The sequence below is a fragment of the Pyrgilauda ruficollis genome, unplaced genomic scaffold (assembly GCF_017590135.1).
Source record: "Pyrgilauda ruficollis isolate IOZ18807 unplaced genomic scaffold, ASM1759013v1 scaffold65, whole genome shotgun sequence".
NCBI lineage: Eukaryota > Metazoa > Chordata > Aves > Passeriformes > Passeridae > Pyrgilauda > Pyrgilauda ruficollis.
The window spans coordinates 1,832,379-1,859,927 of record NW_024528266.1 but is presented as its reverse complement, the minus strand read 5'-3'; the positions used below and the strand labels follow the sequence as shown (position 1 = coordinate 1,859,927).

General features: G+C 39.2%; 1 protein-coding gene across 8 annotated transcripts in view; it reads right to left on the bottom strand.

The window, feature by feature from the left end:
* PDLIM5 (PDZ and LIM domain 5) overlaps positions 1 to 27,549 on the bottom strand; it is a 125,296-nt gene that overhangs the window by 19,784 nt on the left and 77,963 nt on the right. For 6 of the 8 annotated variants that reach the window (XM_041484285.1, XM_041484283.1, XM_041484288.1 and 3 more), the window contains one exon: positions 8,319 to 8,482. In XM_041484285.1, coding sequence (XP_041340219.1) covers positions 8,319 to 8,482 — 164 coding nt within the window. Of the gene's footprint in view, positions 1 to 8,318; positions 8,483 to 26,310; positions 27,328 to 27,549 lie in introns of those variants that run through there. The other 2 variants (XM_041484290.1, XM_041484291.1) reach the window with 1 other exon arrangement.

The following is a 27,549-nucleotide window of genomic DNA, read 5'->3' as shown; positions in this document are numbered from 1 at the left end:
ACATACCTTTAACACTTCAGTAATTTCACCAAAGGTTCATTACTTCCACTGCAACCCACAGACCATTTTTTTGTTGGTGGTGACATTTTCATTTAGTTGGTTTGCTTTTGATTTTAAAAAAAACCCCACTATTAATGCTCCACTTGAATCTGTATGAATTCTCAGTATTTTCCCAACACTATTCCTCCTCTTGTAGCTAGAGAATTTCAAATATTAGGTCTGTTTTCTTGTTTAGATAGAACACTGATATTTCCCATATATTCCTTCTACTTCAACAGCAAGTTTAACACTCCAGTGGACAAGATGTTTTTACTGCAGAGAGGAAAGGGATACTCTGAGTTCATGTATTCTCTTCCCCTCCTTTCTCTTCTCTATTCCCTTGGAAATCTTTCAGATTGAAACACTACCACTTGATTTAAAAACATCAGGCCCAAAAAACTGATGCAAGTGGTTTTTTTTCTTGCAACAAGAAGATTTTACCAGGGCACATGAGGAATGCCAAAGTAGGTACAAATCTTTACACTCAATCTAAGTGAAAACCTCTCAGCTCTTGGCAACCAGTCCGAGCTCTCCTGTAGTTTGTGTTTTATACTTTGCTTTTTATATTTTACACATATGATTATCAGCTTTGTTCTCAAGGAGTACTGGGGAGATAGATGCCCCATTATCCAAGATGTGGCAAGGTGCATGCACATTTTTAATTGCAAATGGTGACTGATTAGTAATGGGAAAGGAAATCACCCATATTTTCCTGTTGCCACCTCTGTTGCTTGAAATGGGACAAAGGACAGCAACTTTGTGGGTGGTCTGAAGATTTAAAACAAAAATGAATAAATTAAATTAATAAATAACATAAATAATTTATAAGAATTATACACTCCAGCAGGAGCTATTCTGACCTGAGTAACAGAGAGACTTGGGTTCTATGCAAGTCACGAGAAGATGTCAGTGGCCAAATTTTGGAGTTTTGTAGGCTTCACTTCACCTTCACTCTTTTTAATTAAACATTCTAAAGCACTATTGATTTACAATGATGTGTTGTCATTGTCTTTTTTTTTTTTTCCTAAAACCAAAACCACTCTGTACCTGACTATTAACTTTCTACTTTATTAGGTTTAAGTTTAGCAAACCCACAGTGTTTGCTTTCACTGAACTCCTTGGTATGGCCAGTTTAATATTTAACAATCTTTTAGGTAGGGTAAAGAACTGCCTCTTTTTTTTTTCCTTTTTTAAAAATCCCAGTGTGACTTTGCCCTTGTTAGTCTAACAATAGGTTGTTCCATCGCTGAGCACATGGATAACTGCAAACAGTGCTGAAAGGTTTGGAAGACAAAGGGAGAAAGGCGGATACACAGCGGTGCCAAAGTCACTTTGACAGAGGTTCTCTGGTGCGTAGCAACAATACAACAGCCTGAACTGTTTAACGCTCACTTAAACATAACATCAGCCTTCATGTAATATCTATAAATAACAATGCTACTCCAAGCAGTGGGAGTGCCAGAACTTCATTTTAAAGTGTTTTAACTCAGTGATTTATACATTGCAATCAAACTACTGTATTATAAATGGAAAATATAAAGCTTCATACGTCCAATTTTCTGACTTTTCGTAATATATCTGTACTGTAAGAAATCTTCCTGTTCCTTCCCTCAAAATCAAACAGATGGCCGGATGAAGCAACGTGTCTGAAAAGCTCTGCTGTCAGCTCACTGTGCTGGCTGCATGCAACACCCCATCCACTCCCAGGCCCTCATGAAATCACACAAGTTCAGTGCAGAAAGCTACAGGACAAGGACAAGGTGATAAAAAACCAAAAACCTAAAAATACTTCCCTCAACAAATGCAAAACTCAACCCTTGTATTCTGTAGTTATTTCTTTTGTTTCTCATGGAGTCTTGGAAACAAAGTCAAAGCTAAACTCCTTTTGCTGATTAAAGGCAGAACAGGACGAATTAAACCATTATCATGTCTTTAAATGCTGGGTGAAAGCTGTATGCACCCGTGGAAAATCAAAACAGGTGTCACCTTGGCCCCATTTCAACAGCCCCTGCAACTAGAGGGAATAGTTCCTGTGTTAGTAACCAGCCTTTCAACTGGAAAGGCTCCGGGTAAATTAGCTGTAAAGCATCTTAATTAAAATGAGTATGGTGGTTTTGGCTTGCTCGGCCTGTCTCCTTCTGATTTGTTACATCACATACCGTCACAAATTTGGCACAACTGGCGTTGCTTTTATCAAAAAAGCGACTCAAGAAGAAAGAGAAAACCAAGTCCTGTACTACAGCATTGCATTTCTCTGCAGTGGCAGTATGGAAAGCTTTCCATAGATAAGATTTTGCCTCCCTTGCTTTTAGTTCCTCTTCTGAACTCGACAGCTTGGCTTTGCCTGCAGAGAGCATGTCTGTCCAGTCTCATGTAAATTATCTGTCTGTTTCATGAAGCTGATGTTTAACACTGAATTCCAATAAGAATGTATTTACCAGTGGAATGCTGGCTTTTCATATGCTGAACAAATATTAGGCATAATTCTTGGATGCCCTACACCTGTGCATCTGAACAGGACACATCAGTGCTCTGAGCTGGTGATATCTAATGGAGAGGAACTGATCCGGAGAGTCACTCTGTGAACAAGAAGTTACTTTTTAACAAATCAAAGACAATGAACATCGAATTTTGGAAGTCAGTGAATGTTCCCACTTGATGTGTGTGAAATAAGCATAGAGCCAAAAAATCTCTGCATCTCTGTTTAAAGGAACACAAAGAAACATGCATCTGTCCAACTACTGCAAATAATTCATTTAATTGTGCAATTTGGTGCAATAGCACGTGAATTTGGCAAAACCAAAACACAGGAAAATTGTCTTAAGGTCATGTTTGTAACAGCAAAGCTGAGTTTCTGTTCAGCAGATCTTGTACTGAGGTACACCAGGCCATTCTGTCTCTGAAAAGCAGGTGGTACATTTCTGTGTCATTACTATGATCTGCCCCTTCCTAAAGATAAACACTCAAGTTTTAGAAACACACTAATTTTTTCACTAACTCTACAGGAGTTATAATTTCTTACTGCCATCAAGTTAAGGTTAACATTTATAAATTACTTTGGTTTCACAATGGGTTTTGCTCAGCTAAACGACTTCACATTAATTAACTTGTAAGAACAAACTCTTGTGGTTTGCTGTCACATGATGATATAATAATCTAGATTAGATGAAAAATTAATTACAGTCCATAAACCAGGATCAGAAAGGTTTTGTATTTTGACCTGTCAATCATAACACTTCTACAGAGAAGGCTTTCTGCTTTCATGAATGGTGACTACATCATGAAGCAGCAACCTTTAAAAATCTTTTTCAGTGAAAAATGCTGGAATCGTTTTGGGACCTATTTTTAACAGAGGCCATACCAACAATGTAATTACAAATGAAACACAGAAAAACAAGTGACAAGGATGGAAAGTGCCGCAGTCCATCCCTTTATGGTACTTAATCCCTTAAGGACTTACTGGCAGTACAAGCATTTTGTGATAGCACAATATATCTCGGTGCCTTCCTCCCTCTCCACAGCTCCATACTGTTTGCCCTGATGGCCACATTCTACAGTTTGATATATAATTTTTATCCTATTTTCTCTACATAAATAAGTAGCAGAATAAGTAGCAAGGAAGGAAACAAAGACTCAAACTGCCAATAGAGCACAATGTCAAGTCACGCCTAGGAACAGGCTTACATTTTCTTTTGCTTTTAAAATTTCAAAATCATTGCGGGAATGGGATATAAAAAAGAAAATGCAGCAAGAAAGCTATGGATAACTCCAGAGGAGGTAAATTCAAGGCTACCAAGTACACAAAAACAACTTCAAGGAAACAGCAGAATTTTTAAAACAAAGTTGTCTGGGGAGTACTTTTTATGTGCTTGCAGCCAGTTTCTAAGTGTGTTCCCTCTGCTGAAGGGATCATGTGCTTAACACATGTGCTTGCTCAGGATTAGGCAACTGACAGTTGTGCATATTGCAAAATATGCTGACATTCCCTAGCAGCTCTGCTGGAAGGGGATTATATATCCCAGTGATACCAGGCTGAGAGAGACCCTGGGAATAAGGAAACTGACACAGCTGAGTAAAGGGTCACTTAAAACACCAGCTTTGAATGCTTCTACCACAAACCTTCCCCATCCCATTCTTCTGACTCAGCTGCAAAACCTAGGAGGAACAAAGGGCATCGACTGCAATGAAACTCTCCGAGAAGCAAACCAGCCTTTCTGGCCACCAGCTGTAACAGCTCCCCTCAGGCTCCCTGCCATCCCACGGGATCCCAGCAAGCGAGCAGGATGCTGCCTGCCCAGCTCCTGCACTGGAAGGTAGGGTGTGGGACTGGCAGTGCTGTGGCTGCCACACAGCCCCTACGGTCCCCATGCCTCAGAAGCTCAGCCCCAGCAACAGGTTGGAAAGATGTCAGGTATAAGAAGGCAATTTCATGTGAGAAATATAACACTGGAAGTCCTGACTGCTTCTGACCATCACAGATACTGCTACACTCTCCCTGAGGACAGTTTGTCTCCTGGACTGACTCCAGCTGGTCCAGGCAATGACACCTTCTGAGATTGTCCCAGCAGCCTCAATTTGCCACGGTGCTATTCGCTTCCTTTCAAGTTGCCGTGGAATGTCACGGCACGCTGACAAGCAGCTGTCATCCCTCACCCACGAGGTGGCTGCGTGGCAGTGGTGAGTGAAAGCCATTCCTGTGCGTGCACCATGTCCTTGCCCAGGACTAAAGTGCTTTGGGGCTCCTTGGGGTGAGCCATGCCATGGAAGTGTAGAGTTATAGTTATCAAATACAGAAGAGCTCACTGTAGTGTAGCCAGGATGCTCTGGGTTATTTCATTCTTTGAATTTAAAATAATCTTGTAAAAAACTTGGTAGGTGAGTAGAGCTTCATAATGAAGCTCAACATAAATGAAGAGAGAACTATTATAAATTCTAGTCTGCACATATAACACACAGTAACAGTGTTTTTCTTGTTTCAACAATAGAAAAAAAATTGAAGATTATTGAGCTTCTTACCCATGCCTTGAAAGAAAGCATGAGGCAGCCATCTCTCATTTCCACTAGCAAACTGACGAATCCTGTAATATTAGGATTTTCTTCCAAAGAGGAATAAAACCTCTGTTACCAGCATAGTGGACAACTAGCATAGTAACATTCATGGGTACTCCATGAATGGCCCCCACAGCCAATGAGGATAATTGAGGCCCAAAGGTGCTATCACTGTGAGATCCACTCAGATCATGAGACTTCTGTAAAGAGAAACCCAACCCCTGAAGCATCTCCAGGTTCACTATCTCAGCCATTCAACTTTGAACCATCATGTTGCCAGATGATGAAATAGCTCATACCTCACAACAAAATCCCTCTGACACCTTCAGGCATCTCTGCACCATCTCAAAAAATAAAAACCAATAACAATCAACAAACCACCCCAAACCCCTACAGTGAAGCTAAAAAAAAAAGCCATAATACTTTTATTAAAAAAAAAAAAAAAACAAACCAACAAGGTATTCTCTGGGTGGCCTATACAAGAAAGAGATCTTTCCAACTAATAATTGAAAAGATGTTGTCTACCCAAATGATGTACCTCTGTAGTCAGACAACTTAATAAAATCACTGGTAATCTTCATGCCACACCATCAATCAGCATCTTACAGCTTCCCCAGGCATAAATAAAATCCTATGACATGCCTATTTTGCTTTGGAAACAACTTGGTGTTATAAACAATATTCATTAGAAGGATGAGTGGTATCAGAGCTACAAAACTGTGCTCCCAGTACATTTCTGGTATTAATAGCATACCATTATACATTTACATGAGATAGTATCTTCTAATTATTTCCTAAGGTAGAATTCAGCTATGAAATCAAAGGAGTTTTTTGTCTAAAAGTTTGTCAGGCTTATGGCCTATGAAGTCAAATTTTGTTTGGCCTGTGGAGCACAGGAAATTTTACTTTAAGGAAAACTTTATGCTCACAGACTGCAAAGAAACAGCAGAACTGAAGTCCAAGCATTCTCTGAAACACGTATAGTCTTTCTTTTTCTTCAACATCTGACTAATTTTATCAAAACATTCAATTACTGAAACAGTTTTACCTGTCTGACCGCTGTTCCACCTACAGGGGACAAGCACAGACCATGGCAATGGGTGACTCTGTGTTCCTAAGATGCAAATGTTAACTGAAACTCCTCTGGCACCTGGGACATTGTACCTCCTCCCACCCCATTAATTCCTGGGCAGTTGCCATCCACACTGCTGCATTATCTTCCCTGTACTCTCCAGTTTTAGGGAACTCTGAGTCTTCAATGCCTCGTTCTCCTACAGCTTTTATTTCTGGCTCCCCAACATTTTTGGGGAGAGTTAACAGCTTTCCTTCTTTGGAACTTAAGCAGTGCATCTCAGAACCCTTCATCAGGACAGCACAAAGCTGACATCCTCATCACCATTTCTTCCCACCAACTTCTCTACCAGTATGAACTTTCTAAACTTTCTTTAAGCTGTTCTGGAACATAACAATCAAAAATTCTCTGTCTGGCTTTCCCTCTCACCTGCCTACTCGGTATCTCTGATGTAAAAAATAAAATAAAAAAAATTCACATTATGCAAGAGCATAGGCATAGATTTTCAGAGCACTACAGAATCAAGTGCAGTGTAAGTAATCTCTTTAAAACTCTCTCATTCCTGAACATCTTAAACAAAAAAGGCTATTTCAAACATTTGACTCCTATTTAGCAGTGAAACACCTACCAACATACTAAAAATGAGTGTGGTACTACAGAAACTCCAAACTGATGGGTGGTTTCTATGCCAGTTAAATAATTCATCACTTGGTGAGACAGAAAGTTGTATCAACTGTGAAGCACAACCAGTCACTTAGAAAAATGCAGGATTATGAAATGACCACAAAAGCTTGCTTTAAGCACACATACTACCAAAAACATTACTTTAAAAAGTGTTGGGGCTTCTGTTGTTTTGAGGGGTTTTTTTCCTTCTAATGCTAGCTAACTCAGAGAAGTAAAAGAGTGCTAGAATTAAATTGATCTAAATTTTAAGAAGTCTTTACCTTGCCCTCATTAGCAGACTCACTATTTGCCAGGAAAGTACAGCAATGACAATGCATTGCCATCTTGAGGCTTCCTAGAGAACTGCACAGCCCAACCAAAATACATCCACTCGCTACCAACCACAGCAGACATTCAACCAGAAGTGTCAAAGCCATTATAAAACATGCAGCATTAACACTGTATTTTTTTTTTCTTTATTTTCATGCCAGGGCTTCTATAGTTCCATTTTGGGACTGGATATACTTCTAAAGAGGGAAAACCCTTACACAGAATAAAACCAAACTAATAGAGCTATTTAGCATAATTGATCCTGTCAGAAAGATAATCAGGACTACTCATCTCATACTAGCAAGAAAAATTTGAAGCTAAAGCTTAATTATAATACAGATTTCCCAGATCCTTTGAAATTACTACACAAATTTAATTCAGCACTGAAGACTGATTCAGCTTAAAAAATTACCCCAAGTAACTACTGCATGTAATACTATGAAAACCTAAGTACACAGTTACACATACAAATGTATTTGTATTATCTAATAACATAGGAGTGCTCATAAAGAAAACAAAATGCTTTCCAGATACAACACATTCTGGTGTGGGTTCAAAGGTTTAGAAATCACCAAAGTTCATTCAAAGGTAGTAGCTATGTGAATCGTCCTTGTAAGAACTTTTACACAAATCTCTGTAACCCAAACCTATGTAATAATCTGGCACTCTGCTCAAATAAAACCTACAGATGTCCAATACATAAATACTCTAGTGCTTCAGCCTTTTTTATCTTTTTTTAATTAATTAGTACTTCTGAAAAGATCACTTGGAAAACACATGTATATGGATAATATCAACATAGGTCGATATTCCTACCTGAAATAGCATGGAATATGCTTGAATCTACAGCCACATGGGAAGACGAAACTGGGGGGTGTATGTACACATAAATGTGATTGGCATAAATGCCTTTAATAGAGCTGTGAGGCAACTGATTTTGTTTGTGAAACTAATTGCATCTCTGAGGCTACTTACAAAGGGCTACTGGTTTACTAAAATGGCTAAATTGGTTTTTCTTCTCCTCTTTTCCCAGCAAACTGGCCTGTTCTCAAAACTCACAAACAGCCATTTGAAGCCTGTTGTTTTTACGCCCAAGGTGAAGTTTGTTTTCCCGAGCCATCCAAAGGCCTTTAGGTGAACAAGGAAAAGCCTCTCTGGAAGTTACCTGCTTGGTTTGGAGGCTGCCAGCCCTTGGCAGAACCCAGGGGTGCCGCTGGCTTGAGGACTGCGGCAGGTGAGGAGTTGGCAGGAGCAGGTCTCACATCCACGTTGTCCTGGCAGGCAGGGATGCTCCTCACCGGGGCAGGCTGGGCAGCTTCCAGGGAATCACTGTTCAGAAACGAGGGAAGAGTAAATAAACGCCTCTTGCTGGAACAGGAGAACTTGTGAAATGGAGCTGTGGAATGACATTCCCTCACCCCAGTGCAACAATGCAGCACCCCCTAGTCTGTCATCACCAACAATGCTGTGGTAGTTACACCCTGAAGCTGCTTTCTAAGAACTGGACATTTGAGTAAGGTCTAAGAAATGGACATTTCAGTAAGACATTTCATGCCAAAAGTCAATAGATTCAACTAAACCCCTGCACAATTTTAATTTTAAGAGAGTTGTAAGTTTCTTTAGTCATTAAACAACATGCATGATATTTTATATTGCCTCTTTAGAGCACTTTACAGCTGCTTTTGTACTTCAAGGGTTGGCAGAACTCTTTTAGCTCTTTAAAAATACACATGATGAAAACTGAACTCAATCACAATCCACATGGAGTGCAAGTAGCCACTAATTACACTGATAGCAAGAAAATTTTTCATTTCTTACTTGTCTTTGGGAAGCTGAAAAGAAATATTTTTATTTAAAATAGTCAAAGTAGAGGAGTAATTACTAATGAAGGACATTTGCAAAACAAATGTACACCAAAACCAAGAAAATAACAACATTGTGAAATACAGCCAAATACACACATGAAATACCATTCCAAAACCATATTTTACACAATTTAGAAACCCATCGATAACACACTAGAAGCCTTGTATTCTTTCTTCTATTGAAGAAAAACAAATTTACAGCACATGTGCACCATGTGTATTTTCACCAGGGTCATTCCCAGAATTACAGACTGTGCCGAGTTTGTAAAGTAAAAAACCACGAGCTATTTTTACTTTACAAGTGTTGCACATACACAGTATTGCCTTGCCTGTATGACATGCAACAACTTGAACACACCATGAGGCCAAAATGCAGGTTCATAACCTTGATTTTTTTTGTTGTCTCTATATTTACAGGGTAAATAATTCATGTATTTAGAATCTTCTTCCAGGTGAGGGATAAAAAAGTTATTCACAGTTTGGAGAATAAATCTGAATGCTCAGTTTAATGAGTAACAGCTATAGCAATTGCAGGTAACAGCAGTAGCTGTGCTGAACCAGCTCTGGTGGATTTGCTGTATGCAGTGTGCACAAGCCCAGAACAGCGCAAATTGAGACCTTACATTTCATTATCTTCAAATGTTGAAAAGATCTTTAAAGACATTTGTACAGCTAAAATGGAGGCATTGAAGGTGCACATTAGATTCCTTTGAGACTCATGTTCCAAGTTTTTATTACAGGCAGATTTTGAGGCAGTGGAGATACAGGGTATAAAAGTGCTAATGCAGACTGAAAGAAAAAGGATAGGTAAGCACTCTATGATGTGAAGTAGCAGCAGTGGTTGAAAATGATAAGGTAGTTTAGGATTAGCTTCCACAATGAAAAAAAGTGCAGGTCTGCAACTTCACTGTTACAGAAACACCCTTCTGTACTGAATATATTTGACATGCAACTCAAACCCATTCCAGGCCAGAGCCCCACTGCAACTTTAAGAATTCCTTGTTAGCAGTGTTGGTGCTAAAAAAAGAAAGTTTCCTCCTTCTCCATCCAAGAGGCTCATTACTGCTTGTCAAATAACTTTTCAAGTCTAGCAGCTCTTCACTGCCTTAGTCTGTAATACATAAGTCATAAATAATACAAATCATCAGTCAGAAATAAAAGAATCCTGCTGACTCAGCAGCCATCTTTTACAAGCAGAGGCTACTCAATAAGCAAAAATGGGTTTCAGACAAGCAAAAATGGTTCCCTCCAGGGAGAAGATGGCAAGGAAGCAGAATCTGAGGGAGGCCCACAAGGCTCATTGCAATGCTGATTGGAAACTCTACCATTGCCATTTTTGTGGTCAAATTCTAAGGCTTGTCAATGACGTGGCACGCCAGTTCCTGAAGCAAAAGAATGTTGGAGACATTCAGGCTTTCATTTAGAAATAAGGTGAAACCCCAATGATCCCAAACTGAAAGACAATTATAAACCCAGGTAATAAGCTACCTCTGATGTTTTTTTATCACCTCTGGAAGTTTATGTGCCAGGAGCCTCAAGTAAGAAGCTTCCTAAGGGAAAAGCCTGAAGCCATCACTCGAACAGTTACCGGCCTCAGGGCAAAACTTCTGATAGGTCTTGGACACCCTTCGCATTGTATGTCTGATTCTTCAAAGCAAAAACTGAATAAACTCAAGCCACTAGCTCAGCCTGTCAAATTTAACAAGCAGGCTGCTACTGCAGCTTGGCAAGTCTCTACTGTGCCATATTGCCCACCTATGGCATGAAATACTGCACCATTTTTCTGGCATTACAGCCTCCAATCAGTTGGCTGCGAGTGCACATGCAGTGTTCTCTGCAGAAACACAGATCCATCTTTGTCTCACTTTCAAAGATGCACTGCACCCTCACCAGCATCTCCCTCATAAGAGGTTCAGTCTTTTAAACTGAACTTGAAATTCATGCTGCAAAGTTAATTCATCAACAGTTCATGTTTTTCTACATGATAAACTCTACTTATTGTTATCCAGCTTTACAAATACAGTGATGGATCCTTCCAGAAGTGCACTTATCTTCTCCAGGTGGCTGTACAATGCCGACATTTAGTCCACCTAGCATTTTGCAACTCCCTAGGATATTGTACAATGATGACCCAAGTTTCACCATCTAGAAAATACAGGATTTGAAGAGACAAAAAAATATACTGAAATTTAAGAAAATAAATATATTATGGAAGAGAGCTCCCACCTGCTTTTCAGTGTCGTCACTGGGAAGCTGAGGGAGGAATGATAAACCTAATGTATTTACCAAGCTCTGTGTGAGTACTTTCTCATACTTCCCAGCTGACACTCACAGGTCAGCTGCAGGTCAAGAACATTTCGATGTCAGAACACTAGTAATATTATTAATTACACACCTACCCTTCTGCCTCTAGCATTAACATTTTAACTCTGTTCCACAACTCTTAAGCTCCTCCTTCTCCACCTGATGAATACTTACAGCAAAAATCAAAGTTTTGCAAGATAAAAATTAATGCAAACATGAGGCTCATCCATACAAGCTAACATTCGTGCAAGCTGTGAATGCTCTGCTGTCAACCTTTGGGCAAGGGGTTTTAACACTGCAAGAACCAAGGAATGATGAAACATGAGTCTGTCAGACTCAGTCTTATGTCCTGAAAACCCATGAGAAGATAGATTAATAAGCTATGGGAAGATTAATCAAAATAATTCTGGAAGTACGTTGCAAGGGAAGCAGATTGCAAAAACAGCCCAAGAAAAATGTCTGGCAAAGAAGCAAGCCAAAGACACCTCTATATTTTTTACATATGCTAGCTTATACTTAACAGACACGCCTGAAATTCCACGGAGAACAGCTCCTACCACACAGTGCAGCCTTATTTTATCAAAGTAAGTGTGTGTATGGAAAACAAACAAATTTCTGGGGAGCCAGTCAGAAGGCTTGAGCGGGACACACAAGGCTCAGTGCCAGTGCAAACTTTATTCAGAGCTCACAAAAGGCTCCTCAGACTTACCCTGTCTCCTGGTCAACAAAAGCACTGTGGAAATTGGGGGAAACAAAAACTACAAAAAGCAAGTAGTAATTCCCCCTCCTGTGAGGGAGGAAGTGGGTCCAAGTCACACTTGATATAAGCACCAGTTTTTCAGAGACCAGGCTGAATGCACTTCAGAGGCATTTTAAGAAATTTGCACTGGGAAATCCTTCTGAATGTATTTAGAGGTTTTGATGCTCTTCCTCCCTCAAAAACCCCAAACCCACAAAAAAAAAAACCCACAAAAAACCTAACAAACAAAACCAAAACCAAACAGAACCCCAACAGACCAAAAACAGCCCAAAAAGCCAACCAACCAACCAAACCCCAAGAAAAGAAACAAACAAAACACTAGAGAAGAAAAACACATGGTCTGGAGCTATAGATGCCTAAACCTCCCTCATCCTTCCATGGTAACTCCAATACAATGCTGCTCACAATTTTTTCACACACGCTTTAGGGAAGCTAACAATGGAGATGCTGTTATTAGCTGAAGGAGGACCTACTAAATAACTGAAAAGGAATTGAGCTTGCTGTCATTTAACTTCTAAGAGCACTAAGGTGATAACAAGGGCCAAGTCACTTGGACTTTCCCAAACAAGTTCAAGGGATTTGGCTGGACCTTCTCCTTATGCAAGCCCAAGATATTGGCTATCCATCTGTAAAAATTATCAGTTGAGCCCAGAGCTCAGTCTGGCACATCAGTATTTTACTAATAGTTCTGCAGCTATAAATGATGGTTTAAGTATCTTGTTAAACTAACTTGTTCTGTTGTCCAGAAAAACTGTGAAAGTAGGGCACAAGTCCCCTGTGGCTGAGGAAATCTGCTGACAGGACAGGTTATGTAGTATCTAAAGGACAGTTTGTAAATGCTTTCTCCAGATAGCCAGGAATTCTGTGACCTGGATCTCAAGTTTCAGTTGTTTGACATACAAATCATGTGCTATATTTTGTCCAGTATCAAAATACACAATAGCTGAAAATATACATGTAGGAAACCAGATAAAGATAGGTATGAGAATGACGACAAAACTCCATGAACAGGGCACATACAGATGTCTTTTTACAAGGTTTTCTGGTGTAACAATAGAGAAACAGAAACCAAGAAGCACTGAGTGCTGACCTTATCCCTACTACAAGCCCAGTGTTTATATTTCATCTTAACCTAACAGTGCTCCAGTAACTTGCTAGAAAGAAGAAAAGCAAAATAAAGTAATAGAAAGACAGAGCAGAGAAAATCATGTGTGTGGAGGTATTTCTGTATCATATTACAGGGAGGGAGTATGTAACCCCTCTGTAAGCAGTGCTCTATCACAGAAATAACTCAAAGCACCTTTCAGAGTATTCTCAGAGTAACTTTGAGTATGCTCTCAGAGTTAACACCAGTGCTCATCTCACAAGACGAGACTATCATTTTTTTAAAAGGAATTGAATGTAGCATAGTATCAGGAAGATAAACCAAAAGCCATGCCAAAAACAAAAGAGCTGTCAACACCCATTCTTGCTAGTGTTTCCCAAAATTTCTCAGTGTTTCTGCCTTGAGATTTAATTTTAAGGCAGAGCTCCAACTCTTGGTCATGCAAGACATTAAATACATCGTTTCCTGTGCTGAATATGTGTCGTTTGTTAGAAAACACGCAAGCCCCATAAACTCAAGGCCATCCCTGCTGCCATGAGGATGAAACACTCAGCTTAGTGCAAGACTGCATAGCTGTTATACACCCCAAAAAAAGCCCATTACAGAGGAGTCTGGTGGGGAAGAAAACGTGTGGATGCTCACCACCACCTCAGGCCAGTTACTAAGTCAGAAAAAGGTCAAGTACTCTGGCAGCTACCCAATACAGAGCACTTTTAGACAGCCAGCTTTTTTGGAGCAGAGACAGTGAAGTGAGAGGGATAAAAGGGAAATATATCTGGAGGAACCTTACTGCAGAAGAGAATCAACACCCTGCTTTTGTTATAGCTATAACCTTCCTGAGTTTGTCCCCAGAGATAATGCAAAGAAGCCTAAGCTACCTTGGTATAATAGATGAATCACCTTTTTGTGAAAGTTCGGAAAGATATAAGAGCCAGAAAACTCCAAAGCAGTTTATTACTTGGCTTTCTTGGTTGAGCCAAACAGACCCAGTTCTATTTGAACTAGTTAGTCTATTGCATTCTGTTGTACACTTTTCTCCTTACTTATGAGATGTAAGACTTCAGCTCTCCTTTCTTATCAACTATTTCATTGTGGAATGAAGTGAACTGCCATTTAAAACAGCTTTCCAGCATTACATTCGTTTACATATCACAGTATGCCACTAGATGGACTGTAATGCAAAGACATTTTAATATGTAGTTTCACACTCAATGGGTACATTTCTCTCAAATCTATTACTTTTTTTCTGACAAAACTGACTAGTTTTGCTTAATCTTTGCTGAAATTCAATAACAATATGCAGTTGCTGACACTACATTTATCTTCTTTTCCTACATGTTTCTCAAGCCATACAGCAAAGGCTGTGCTCCTTTATTCAACAGGACAAGACAGCACAAAGCTTCATTTCTTCGGCTCCATCTACTGGCAACCCCACCCTCCTCACCAGTGCAGCAGCTCAGGACCAAGGATGTTAATATGGAAACCAGAAATCGTTATCCTCATTTGTTGTATGCTGTCTTCAGAGCAACACTGGCTATTCCTCAAAAAAGCCTTTTTAAGATGCTGTTTTATGCAGTGTTCTCAGACTAACTGTACTGCTGTATCACATGTATCAGATTTTGGGTCATATCCTGTTTGGGATGTCCCTAACAGCCTGAAAATCATCTTCCTTTAGCACCTTATGCCACAGCCTTGTGGCAGCAACCTGAATAATCAGGATAGCCTGGCTATTGCAACGGCTTAAGAGAAAATACACTTTTCACAAGTTTAAAGGTTACCTTTAAAACCCCCTAAAAAGCCATGGATGTTTATTTCAAGCCATTCAACCTCAATCTTGATATCTATCCAATACTGAAATAGTCTTTTGGGCAGACTTATTATGGTCTCTGTACTCCCAGTGTACCTTCTGGCTCCCTGGCACATCTCTCTCCAGCTCTATCAGTTGGAAGAGAAAAACAGATTAAGTCCCTCCAAAACTGGACTTCAGCTGTGGAAGAATTAATTGTTTACTGCCTTTTACAACACACAGCCCCATGTACTTCTAAGGGACAGCAACTGAATGGAGACACTTTGGGAAGCCCAACACTGAATGCATCTCCAAAAATAAATCTTCAACACCAGGAGAGCTTTCCCCCATACAGTGAGCAAACAATGGACAAACAGAAAGCCAGTTACAGATTCAGGAAGGAGAAAGATTACTGCATTAATGGAAACTATCTTCACTTGCTATAAACAATGCACATTAATAAGTGAAGGAAAAAAAGAAAAGGGAAGTCAGAGAATTTGTTTTCACTCTACTAAAGTATCACCAAAAAACACTGCAGCTAAAGAATAATGTCTTGCTGATGGCATGGCCTGGGCTTCACCTGTAGTGCACAGACACATATCAAAACTCCTCAAGAAGTTCTCTTTCAATATGTACATAAAAGGTTTTCTAGTAAGATCATTCAGTGGCAAAAATTAAATTGGTATTTTAAGTTGCATTATATCACCACAATTCTGTTAATGTTCCTTTTTTATCTTTTTCAAGTGGATATGCTACAAGTTAGAAATTTTGATACAAATAAAGGTGGTTTGTGTTTTATAAACTACTACTTCCCCACCCTGAGGTTAGGGCTACTTTAAGCTTCTCTAGAGAGTGAGGTCACCTTGGAAGCCATGAAATGGGAGAAAAAGAACTAATACTTGTTACTCAACACAAGTTTCTACATCAAGTGGATCTAGCTCTACTTATAGTTGGGCCTTGTCTCTAGAAGGGTCTAACTCTTGTGAAAATAAAAACAGGTACAAGAAAACTCACAGATTATTTCTTAGTACAATTTAATACACTCTGTCCTGTAAAATAACCAAGCAGACTCCAGCCTGTGCAGCTGAAGTAATAAAAGCAGATTTCCGCTGAAGCAAGCGTTAACATCGTTGCGGTCAGGAAAGGAGAACAAACAGTCCTGTGCACTGAACAGAATCAGCACTGGAACAAAGGGCCTGGACAGTAAATAATTTTTAAAACAGTCATTTGATGGCCTGCATGCCAGTTATTTGATTTTATACATTCAGAGTAAGCTTTAAAAAAATGACCTAACGTGACGCTTAGTTGCTCAAGGAACTGCGGCAAATAATTCACCCACACAGAAATTTCAAGCCAGGATCTCTTGTTTCTTCTCCAACTGCCTCTGTAGAGCGACACTGCCTCCCTCAGAGGCTCACGACACAACACAAGCACCACCATGCATATTAGGGGGCACTTGAAGCCAGTGAGGAAAGGAAACCTCTGCTTTAGTATGGTGGACTTGCACAAACACCATCGGCAGGTCCAGGGTGCACACATTAGTCCAGGTGTGCAAAGAGACGAAACCAGCTGGGTTTGGAGCTGGTGACCTCATGTCAAAGACCAGGACAGGCACAAGCATGCAGACAACAGAAATGTGCTTTGAAGGAGCAGCCAGCTCCCTGCGAGTCCTAAGTGCCAACCACACACCACACCTGGACAATACCTCTTGCTCTTTGGCAACTCCAGAGCACTTGTGGATTTCCTGGAGGGCGCGCTGGCCGGCAGAGGAGGCTTTGCGACAGGCGTGATGAGCAGGGCATCCAGCAGCGAGCGGTAGGCACTAGGCTCGTAGAGTCTAGCAAGTGTGTAAAAAGACCCCACAAACAAATGAGGCGACCACACAAAGTTCAGGATGGCTGGGACCACAGACAACCCAAAATCCCTTATGAAAAGCCTATCTGAAGAAACTGAACCCAGGGAAACTGATGCAGGAATTATGTCTAAACAGGCAGCCCACAAAGTGGAGGTTGCACAATTGAGGGGAAGCACAAGACAACCCACTAAGGTGCAAGAAGCATATTTTTCATATGTTTTTACCATTAATAAAGTAAAATAAATGAGAACATTTTTTCACCTTTTTTAGTTTTCTGATTTTGTGTATGCTTTCTAATGTACATAATTTATTAGCACCCTAGAACATCTATGCAATTTAGAAATACAAAAATAGACCTATTGCCTATTAAAAAGTATTTTACTGATATGAATGGATGATTGATAAATTTGTCAAAATGTTTGCTTTAAGCATGCCTTTATAAAAAGCAATGCAGTAAAGATTTAGATGGAACTGAGCAAGCTATTGTTTTCAAGCATCAAAAAGTTCCTCAAAGTTGCAGATTATTCTTTGTCACTCACGTAACACAAAGGTTATTTACAGTTAATTTACTAACTGAACTGTAAAACAGGTATCATGAGGAACAGAATGGTAGAATTACCAAGGTTCAGAGCAGCTAAGCTATATATATGGCATGGGAGCTGTGGACATATTCTAATGACTTGCCCAGTATTGTGACAGAGCCGACTGATTTCACAACCCTGCCAGGGACCAATTATTCTTGTGTGAACTGGAACCTCCTTAAACCAACGTATAAAACACTCCTTTTGAAGTTGATGTCTACCTGGCCCGGACAGCAATAGCAGCAGACACTGCAGCAGCAGCCATGCTCTTAATTTTTGATCTCTGCTCGAAAGGAGAAAGAGCTGGAGGAGGAGAGGGTCCAAGGATCGGCACATTTCCCGAAGGATCTTCCAGCATTACTTTTGCAGCACAGAAGCTTTGAGCCAATGCAGGAGAAAACAGAGAAAGTAGGAAAGATTGACAGAGATACAGTACAACACCAGACCACATTAACCACTGGAGAGTTATGGAAGTTTCCAGCTCACAGACACATCACCAATGTGTGAGCAACTTGAATACTAATACAGAGAACAGCAATTTTGATTTCACCCACAAATAAAACTACTCCCTCATCAAGTGAGCGTTTAGCATCTGTCAGCCTTTAAATTCCTCATCATAGACTCTGCCTTGCATGCCTGGGTCATTCCCACTGAACCAGGGCCCAGAACTCTCCACATGGGGAGTCCCTCCACAAGTCTCCATGGTGTGGACAGAATTAGCCATGAAGATGATTTACCTTGACCTCTTTTTCATAATAAACAGTAAACATAGAAAACTGGAATATTTAGTGATACAACTTCTGCAGGTCCACCCCTACCAAATTTGGTGTGTAACCCTCTTTTCATTTTCTCTACTTATTTTAAGGGTGGAAATAGATTTGAACAGAAAAAAGAAAAAAAAGTGGAAAAACCCAGACTGGCTCCAAAATAACTCAAAAAACTTCTAACCTCTAACTTGGGTTCTTATATTAAAATTTCTAGATTATCCACTGAATCGCTGTGTATTTTTTTAAATAATTACAAAGATGAACAGAACACTCTAAATACCCACAGAACTATATACCATTTCCCAGATTTAAACGCAAAACCAGTGCCTGAATACCTTGCTTACACCTAGCAGCCTGCTGTAGATATACCTTAAAATATTTACCTTGTATAACTTACAGATGATTTAGACTGAGAGCTTGAGATTTTATTGAAAGAATTTGTTTCACAAGTAGGCAGAGATGCTTCATGCCTGCCCAAAAGCAGCAAGAGAAGAGAAGTCATTAATCAAACACTTATTACATCTCTGGCAATACTAACTAAAGCTCAGGAGTTAATTTAGTTTTTTTTCCTTAAGCTATCCTTACCCATAAACAAACAAACAAAAAACCAAAACAGGTATCCTGTTTTTTTTCAGGTATCCTGTAGTGTTAATTACTACACTTTCTCTCCCTATTGGTAAAGACCTATATTCTGGATGTCCCATCACTAGACAAGTTAAAGCTTGTATTCTCCTCCAAAAACTTTGGGATACAGGACAATTTAAAAACACACATTTTGTAGCAAGGGTGACTATATTCTCTTCATGTTACCAACTTCTGCCAACAAAACTCAGTTGAATCTCCTACCGATAACTGCTTTCCTCCTCCATCAAAAGGCCGCTTTAATTTTTAAAATATTTTTAAAACTTTTGCCTAACAGCTGCTTAAATTACTAATTACTATATAAATTGCCACAGCACTATGAGGGTAAGGAAACCTTTAAGCTGCTCCATCCGGACAGCATTGTCATCAAAAAAGAATCAGGTGAAACTGTATGGCTTTAAACCTAAAGAGAGATTTAGATTAGGTATTAGGAAGGAATTCTTTACTATGAGGATGGTGAGGCACTGGAAAACGTTGCCCAGAGAAGCTGCGGACGCCCCAAACCTGGAAATGTTCACCTCCAGGTTGGATGGGGCCCCAAGCAATCTGGTCTAGTGGGAGGTGTTCCTGCCCCTGGCAGGAGCATTTGAATTAAATGATCCCTAACGTCCCTTGCAAATCAAACCACTCTGTGATTCAATGTGCGCAAAATTACAGTTTCTGACTGCACCTTTCTAGCACAGCTGGCTCGGATGTACCTGGCAAGGGCAGGATGCAGCCCGAGGGCTGTTCCCACATGCAGGGCTGGAGAAGGCAGCCCCCCAGCTGGGTCAGCAGGCAGGGGGAACTCAGTGGTCTGTGTGGCCACAGCACACATCCTGGGAACAGGAGGGGCTTCATCCGCCGGCAAAGAGGTTGCTGCATCTGGAGCAGGCACAGTCATCTTCCTAGTTGATGTTAATTTCATGAGTAATTATAATGAGACAATATACAGAGAAGAAATTTCTCATTTGATTAAAAATACAAAATAGCAATGGCCAAGTCTTTCTAGCTGGTATTCTTGCATCTTTTGTAAGAAGAATAAGTGAGTAGCAGATGAGGGCTTTTTTACCTCCTTCTGTAGGAACCAAATACTCATGCCCTGGGAATCACACCATGCTGAAAACAATTTTTGGAGGCATTTTTACTGCTAAAGCTTGAGCGCTTGTTTAACCACAAAACCAAACTATTTGGGTAGTTACTTAAAAGATAATAAACTTGAACAAGAGCACAATCAGTATACAAGAAACTACCTAGTGTCAGGACATGACACTTCAGACACTGAGGCTACTTGGCTGCTGGCATTTAAAACCTGAATGATTGAAGGGAAGATGAGGTCTACACTTGCCTAAGGCTTCCAAAAGGTTCTCAAACAAAAGTTCTATATAATAAAAGAAAGCAGAAAGACAAGTAGCATTCACCACAAGAGAGCAATATCTCTCCCCCGTATTTTACTTCCTCTTGCTTGTCATCAAACTGAAATAACCATAAAAACTGACAGTTTTAGTACAGTCAGCCTGGACTACAACTTCTGCAGAGAATGTTCCCGGCTGTCCACTTATAAGAAAGTACACAACAAATATCAGGACCAATAGCTATTATTACTTATTACTAAGTCTTGTGTTTATATCAGGAACAATTGCATTAAAAGAAAACATAAAAGTTGGTCTGCATGACTGTAAAAGGCATGTCTATAAAATACAATCTAAAGACCTGCTGGTATCACATCTGTTTTATATTAGTTATACACCTTCTCTGGAAGTGCCAGATTCTGTGGTTTGCATGGCCTAATGCTGCCAGGCTTACTTCTTGAGATGACATTTTGCAACTTTCTGGAAAGGCTGTCATTGCTCTTAAATATTTACTGTTAAATTTACAGGAGGACATTGCATATATGAAATAGAGTAATAATACACTATAACTTACAACAGTTGGTTATATAGACATACAACTATTTAAGGCTTTCAATAAAGAACTAAAACTACAATAAAAAACCATTATGAAGTCTACCTTATAAGCAGCTCACTTAACTTTAATCTAGAAATCAAATCCAGATCCTCCATACATTTCACAGCAAGCTTTCTCCTTCTTGGTGTGTAAGTAGCGGCTACAATTTACAGAGCTTCAGCCAAGAAAAGATGGAGCCCATTCGGAAAATAAGGACCAGATCAGTCCTTGACAATAATTTCAAGGCTTCAGTAGCAAGAGCAAGTCTACTCACCCTTGGATGACCCAATTTTGCTTTACTAAAAGCCTGACATGGCACTCATGAATTGCTCCATGCAGCTTTCCAATAGCTGCCATTTTACAAAAAGAGATTTGAAGACCAGATTTTCTGTATTTCCCACTCAAGAGAGCATTACAAAAGCAGCAGCATCTGCTCAGTAACAAAATATAAATATCAACTGTAACTGCTACCCTGATGACCTCTCAGTTCAGGGGAGAATCCAGACTGCACCAGACAATTTGTTCTCCTTCCCACACCCAATGCTAAATCTTGGCTCTACAGCTCTGCATAAACTGCTCCAATTCCTGCCCTTCTTGAGCAGAAAATTCTTACCACCAACTACTGTATTTGTACAAATACTTTGGCTCTCATCCTGAACCACCATGAACATAGCTGCATTTCAGATTTTACATTTTAAAGCTGCTCTCTTGCTAGGTTAATGTTGACAAATAACAAAATTCAGAGCCATAGGTCTTGAGTGAGATTAGACTTAAATTTCCTTTGCCTGGAATCAGATGCAGAGCTAGGATTTAAAGACTCTTTGGTACTGAAAACACAGTAGCTGCAGAGGTATCTGTAAGGCATCTACAGCTCAACAGAATCATAAAATGGTCTGGATTGGAAGGGACCTTAAAGGTCAGCTACTCCCAACCCTCCTGCTGTGGGCAGGGACCGCTTTCACTAGACTTTGCTCAGAGCTCCATCCAACCTGGCCTTGAACACATCCATGGATGGGGCAAGTAGGTGTAAGCGCACTGAAGTCTCACTGATAAACATGAAAATCGATTATGGAAGTAGTACTTTTATCACTGCCTTTTTCATCATGTTTTCTGCTTAAAAATAAACTCACCAGGAGTGTTGCCATACACCTTCTGTGTGTATTTTTCATCTTTGTTAATCTAAGAGGATGTGCTGCTGAAAACATCACAACCAAGTCTTCTTTACTGTATTGGGTCAAACCAAATGTCACCAAGAAAGTACCCACCAGCTCCATCCCATCCTGCCTAAGTTCATGCTAGCTCATGAACATACCTGCTTTTCCCAGACAACAAAAATGTCCTCAAAAGACAAATAGACTTCTAGATTGATGTCAGATTTCCTCTTCTCTTAGCTAGTTGAGAGCACTGCTTTAACAGTTTATAACTGGTCAATTCCAAATCTCAGTATTAGAGTTTTCCAACTGCAGAAAGCCCACACAGATGTCTGTAACTGTGTATTCTTGTATGCTTTATTCCATCATGAATGTCTGTCTAGGGACTGGCAGGACCAGGCACTGTTCATTTAATTCTCATTTTTGTAGGAACAGCTTTGTTCATGTTATGATTTTGTGACTGTCCATGCTACCTAGAACTCAAAAACTCCTCCACAATGTAAGATAAATCATGAGAAAATGTTACTGACCTTCAGCAACAATCAATCACCCTCCAAAGTACTGTTGCTCTCTTCTACCTAAAATTACTGTTGCTGTCTAGTACTCATAGATGACCTCCAAAACACCAGCAATTTGCCAAGGTAAGTGTCAGTAAAACTATCCAGGGCCAGGGACAGGAAATTTGCAAGATAATCTCCTAATTTTCTGTGATTGCACCACAGCACATCACTGTGTTACAAATACATAACCCACATTTTAGAAAATTACTTTTATATTTCTAAATCCATATTCACTTTTGAATTTTTTAAGACCACTGAAAAGTTACTCCAAGTTTAGGTGGACACCCACTGACAGCATACACACACTAAGTATTGTCTCTTGTTTTAATTACTATCCACAAGATTGTTCATTAATTTCCTCATTTTTATCTAATTTTTCTCCTTCCCCCTCCTACCATTTCCAGGAAAATCCATAGTCATAGCAGCTTAATGAAGTTTATTTTAAGTGAATGACAAACAACCCTCTCTCCTCCAAGACAGACAAACCCAGGCTAGGAGAGGCTAGATTGCTAACTGAATCAAAACCCCTGTGAATGATTTACCTCGCAGGAGCTGGTGCAGCAATATGTTCAGAAAGTCTGGGAGAAGGAACACTGCCAGGGCAGGAATCTGCTATCGGCAAAAGAGCAGCTGCAGGTTCTGGTCTAGCATTGTTTTCACTCCATTCACAGTAAAAAAACCCAAGCAAAGACACACAGAGAAAGAGATTTTTAATCTACATTAAAATAGTATGGAGAACAGGAAACACTGTGCAGGAAAGTGTTAGTAAACTGAGAAGAAAAAAAGAACCCAAACCCCAAAAAACCTCCAAAAAGACCATGAAATTTATAGTAAAATACAATTAAGAGCTTAAAATGATTCAAAACACACTTAAGTATCACACTTCCAGTGAAGGCTGAGAGTGTCCTGCTGCTTTAACACTCTGAAAGCCTTGAAAGTCTTGAACATTTACAAAGATGGAACACATTAATTTGGGATTATATTATGTGATGGAAAACAACTTTAGAAAATACTGAAAGTGACACAAGTGCTAGTGGGATTCACACCAAAGTTTTACACGCTTCTTGCTACAATTTTTTGGTGTGGTTAGTTTTGTGAACATTACACTATATATTTCTCAATATTTTTCATATCCTTTCTGTGATTCATTTGTAATAGGAAAAAAAATCTAGAAAATGTTGTCTTAAAGTGCTCTACTTGAAGAAAAGCACCTGCCAGACTGTAATACACAAAAAAAGAGTAAACTACAAGGCAGAGAGCAATCACAGCAATAAGTTTTGAGCAGACTAAATTAGCCACAGGGGCTGTGTGGTTTTTTCTTATGTTAGTATGCAGAATTAAGCATCTTATTAAAGCAGGGAACCTTAAGTGCTGAAAATTATTGAACAGATTTAAGAATGACCAGGGAGCAGACCTCAAAGGTGGTAAAGGTGTGGATGGAAATTCTGGTGCAGGTGGCATCTCCAAAGTCGGGGTAGCTATGGATTTTTTATTCAAATTAATACAGGTATCCTGGGTTCCTGCTCCATCAGGTAGATCTGCAGGTATGCTTTACATATATTTATGACATGGGGGAGAGAAAAGTAAATACATGATTTTATGACAGATTGTTTCAAGACTGACCGAGAGTAGGACAAATATTTTCCAGTCACCGTGGATCAACTGAACTACAAATCTGGAAAATCTTCACTCAGGACAATGAATTGACTCTACAATTTAAGGATAAAACCAAATCCAGAGCTGATTGCTGAAAAGGAGATGGATGAAAGTGAACATTTAAAACTAACAGGATTTAGGGTACTGCAGAAATAGAAATCATCTAAACCACATAAACTTTATACAAAGACTATACACTGCCTAAGTTTTAAGTAACTGGTTTAAAAGCTGCAATCTACACATTTCAGTGAGGGCTTTCTACATCCTGTCTTTCCAGCTGCTGAAGAGAAAAATCTATTTTATCCAAACAGAAATCCCTAGTGGGTTACAGTTTAAAAATAAACAATAGTAAAAACCACACAGAACATCTGTCTTGGACAATGCCTGCCTGAAAAGCTGAATATTATTAAATTGGGATATTTTACTGAAGATTGATCATGAGAGAGAATTTTCTATTTCATTTCCACATTGAGATTTCAAGGATATCTCTAAAATTTAACCTTATTTGTTTATATAAAACAACATTCAAAATGTTTGCAAAGATCAGATGTATGCTGGGAATCAGACATGAGATAGGGCATGTTTGTCAGATACAAATGAAAAAGTGGTCCATTTTTGAGAACAGTAACAAAAAGTCCAAAATTGAATGCCAGTAAGATCTGTGCAATGGGGATATTAGGTGAAGAGATGACATCTTTCAAGTAGTAAATGAAATTAATTTCATGCATTCATAAACCACTTCTGGAACTAGTGGTGTTTTTACAATGAATTTATAGAAAACTAATAATTTGGCTGTCTCTCTCAAACTACTTTAATATCCTTGAAAGATAAACTCTATGACTATGTTTAGTTTTACTCAAAACAGAGGCTTCTATTATTTTGATTAGTTAGAGAGTGTTTATTCTTCTTTTTCTCACTACAACTACTCACCCTTCAAAAGGATAAGAGCTGTTAAGATAGATAAACATAATGGTAAGTTTAATAACAACATGAGAATATTCTCATTACCTAGGGACATCTCCAGAACATAAAAATACCTGAAGGTCAAACCATTTCTCCCTTAAAAAGAAACCTTTACAGAGAATCTAAGAGATAACCTTTCCAATCTTTCACAGTTGTCATTGCATTGATGGTCTCTGAAATGCTCACATTTTGTTCTGTTCATACAGAAATTATATAAACCCAGCAGAACAATTTAAATACACTACTTCACATTCCCACTTGAATGTGCAGTACTCTATCAAATTATTATATTGTGGTGTATGTGCACTCAGTAACACACTTGGGTTTAGTAACACAGTACTCACTGCCAAGTTATGTGATGGAGGGGCATGGAAATTAAACTGATTGGCACTTCTCATCCAAACACTCTTCTGTGAAATTATTGAAGTGAATGTTTTTCCCTACTGTCTCTAAGGAGTTAACCCAAGAAGTGTGCAAGAGGTGATATCCCTTGGGCTACCATTACCAAGGCAAATCTGTGCAGAGTTAGGCATCCACATTGGTGACTGTTAGTGTTAGATAACTTATCTATTACCTGAAGTCTCCATTTTCTGTTTGTCTTTTCCTAAAGATAAAATGACAAATACCATAAGCTACTGCTGTACTGCATAGCAGCATAAACCATCTGAAAAGGAAAGTAAAACTTAAAATGACTCCAAAGGTCCTCTCAAATTCCAACATCGTGCAAGGAAACGAAAACAAAACAACCCCACCAAGTCTTCTGCAGAAGAATCTGTTCACAGGACTAATTCCATCAGAGGAGTGTGTAGGTCAGCTGCAGAAACCCAAACCAACTGCAAAGGCTCTCACTGAGCAGTTGTGAGAAACTGGGCTTTTACATGTGCTTCACAATCACCTTTGTTTGAGGTCTCAAACGTTATCTGGTCCAACAAGCGCTGCAAAAGCCGAAAGCGAGCTTTACTTCGTATCATTTTTACTCCCGTAAGGGTCAATCATTTTATTGAATCCTGCAAATCTTGTGTGAATTTCAACAACACAAACACGTACCCCATTTTTAAAATGATCAGGAAGTAAAATACTGGGATAGTTTTAAACAATTCAGACTGTTTCTACTATGCAGCTGGGATTTAACTGTTTTTCTTCCTATAAGCTGCGAAGGTGCAATGAAATGTCAGCCCCATGCATGAGAAGAATATTCAAGGAGTCCGAGAGACTCAAAAGAAAAACAGACAGAGCTAAGATAAAAGCAACTTTTATTAAAATACTCTCCAAACTTCAAAATGCATAAATTAATGGATGTGTAGCTACTATAATACATTATTTTACAGAAGAACCACAGGGTTGTGAAGCTTTCATAAACACAAGAAAGCCTATAAGCTTCACTCTGTAAATAAATAAATACTACTGTCTAACCTTGCCCCTGCTAGAAGATGTGTTGAAGCTCTTACACAGCAACATTCTGCTCAATTATTGTTTTTTTAAGTTTTCCAAAACATGAAAATATTACTAATCTAAGCAGCAGAATCTTTATATTGAGCTTTCACTTCAAAACATTGGAACATAATTTTTAAAATTTTTCTTTTCTTTGCTTAAAGCAGTCTGTCTTATTGCTGTACTTTGTAAAACATTTACAACCACTCTAAAACTGACCTGCTGAAAATCTAGTGAAATCCAAGATAGTTTTCCTGGTAGGTATGAAAATTTGAAATAAGTGCATACAATCCCCTCTTCATCTTCTTCCTCCAGCCCCAGAATCAAAGTAACACAATTTCTTAGTATTTGTTCATAATTTCCTGCTTTCTAATAGCCTACAGTAACTCAAACTCAGCAATGCAAATGACTTCTTTCAGGCAGAATAAAGAACTGAAACAGCCATCTCCTCCCCCACACATTGGGAGATTCAGCCACCCAAGTTGCTAGGTTTTAAATATGTACTTTTTGTCAACTAATGATTAGCACAAAAACATTTCATCCCATTTTTTACACATCAGTAGGAAAGTGTTAGAAAAGTATAGAAAAGGCTAGAATTTCTCTCGCAGAAAGGCTACTGAAATAAGTTTTCTTTTTTCGTTTTTTTTCCTTTTTTTTTTTTTTTTTGCAAAGCAGATGGAAAAGAAGAAAGGAAGGGTTTGTATTTTGCTTTTGCAACTCGGGTAAAATCACTGGACATTAAGAACACGTGCTGAGACTTCATGGTGCCAGTCACGTAATTTTGTATATTTGGGGCTAAGGACGTGGATGGGAACCTTTTCCCTGTGGAAAGAAGTGATAGAAGAAAAATAAGAAAGAAAGAAAGATTGTCTTAAGCAGTTTCACAAGTGAGCATGCAAACTCCATGCACTAGTTCTATGGCATTGTCTTCCTCTCTGTCAAAAAGCTGGATCCAGTGTTAGTCAAAGTCAGTAAAGAAAGCTCAAGAACTGACTTCAAGAACCATTAGATTTAGCCACAGGTTGGTGCTCCTTTTGAACACTG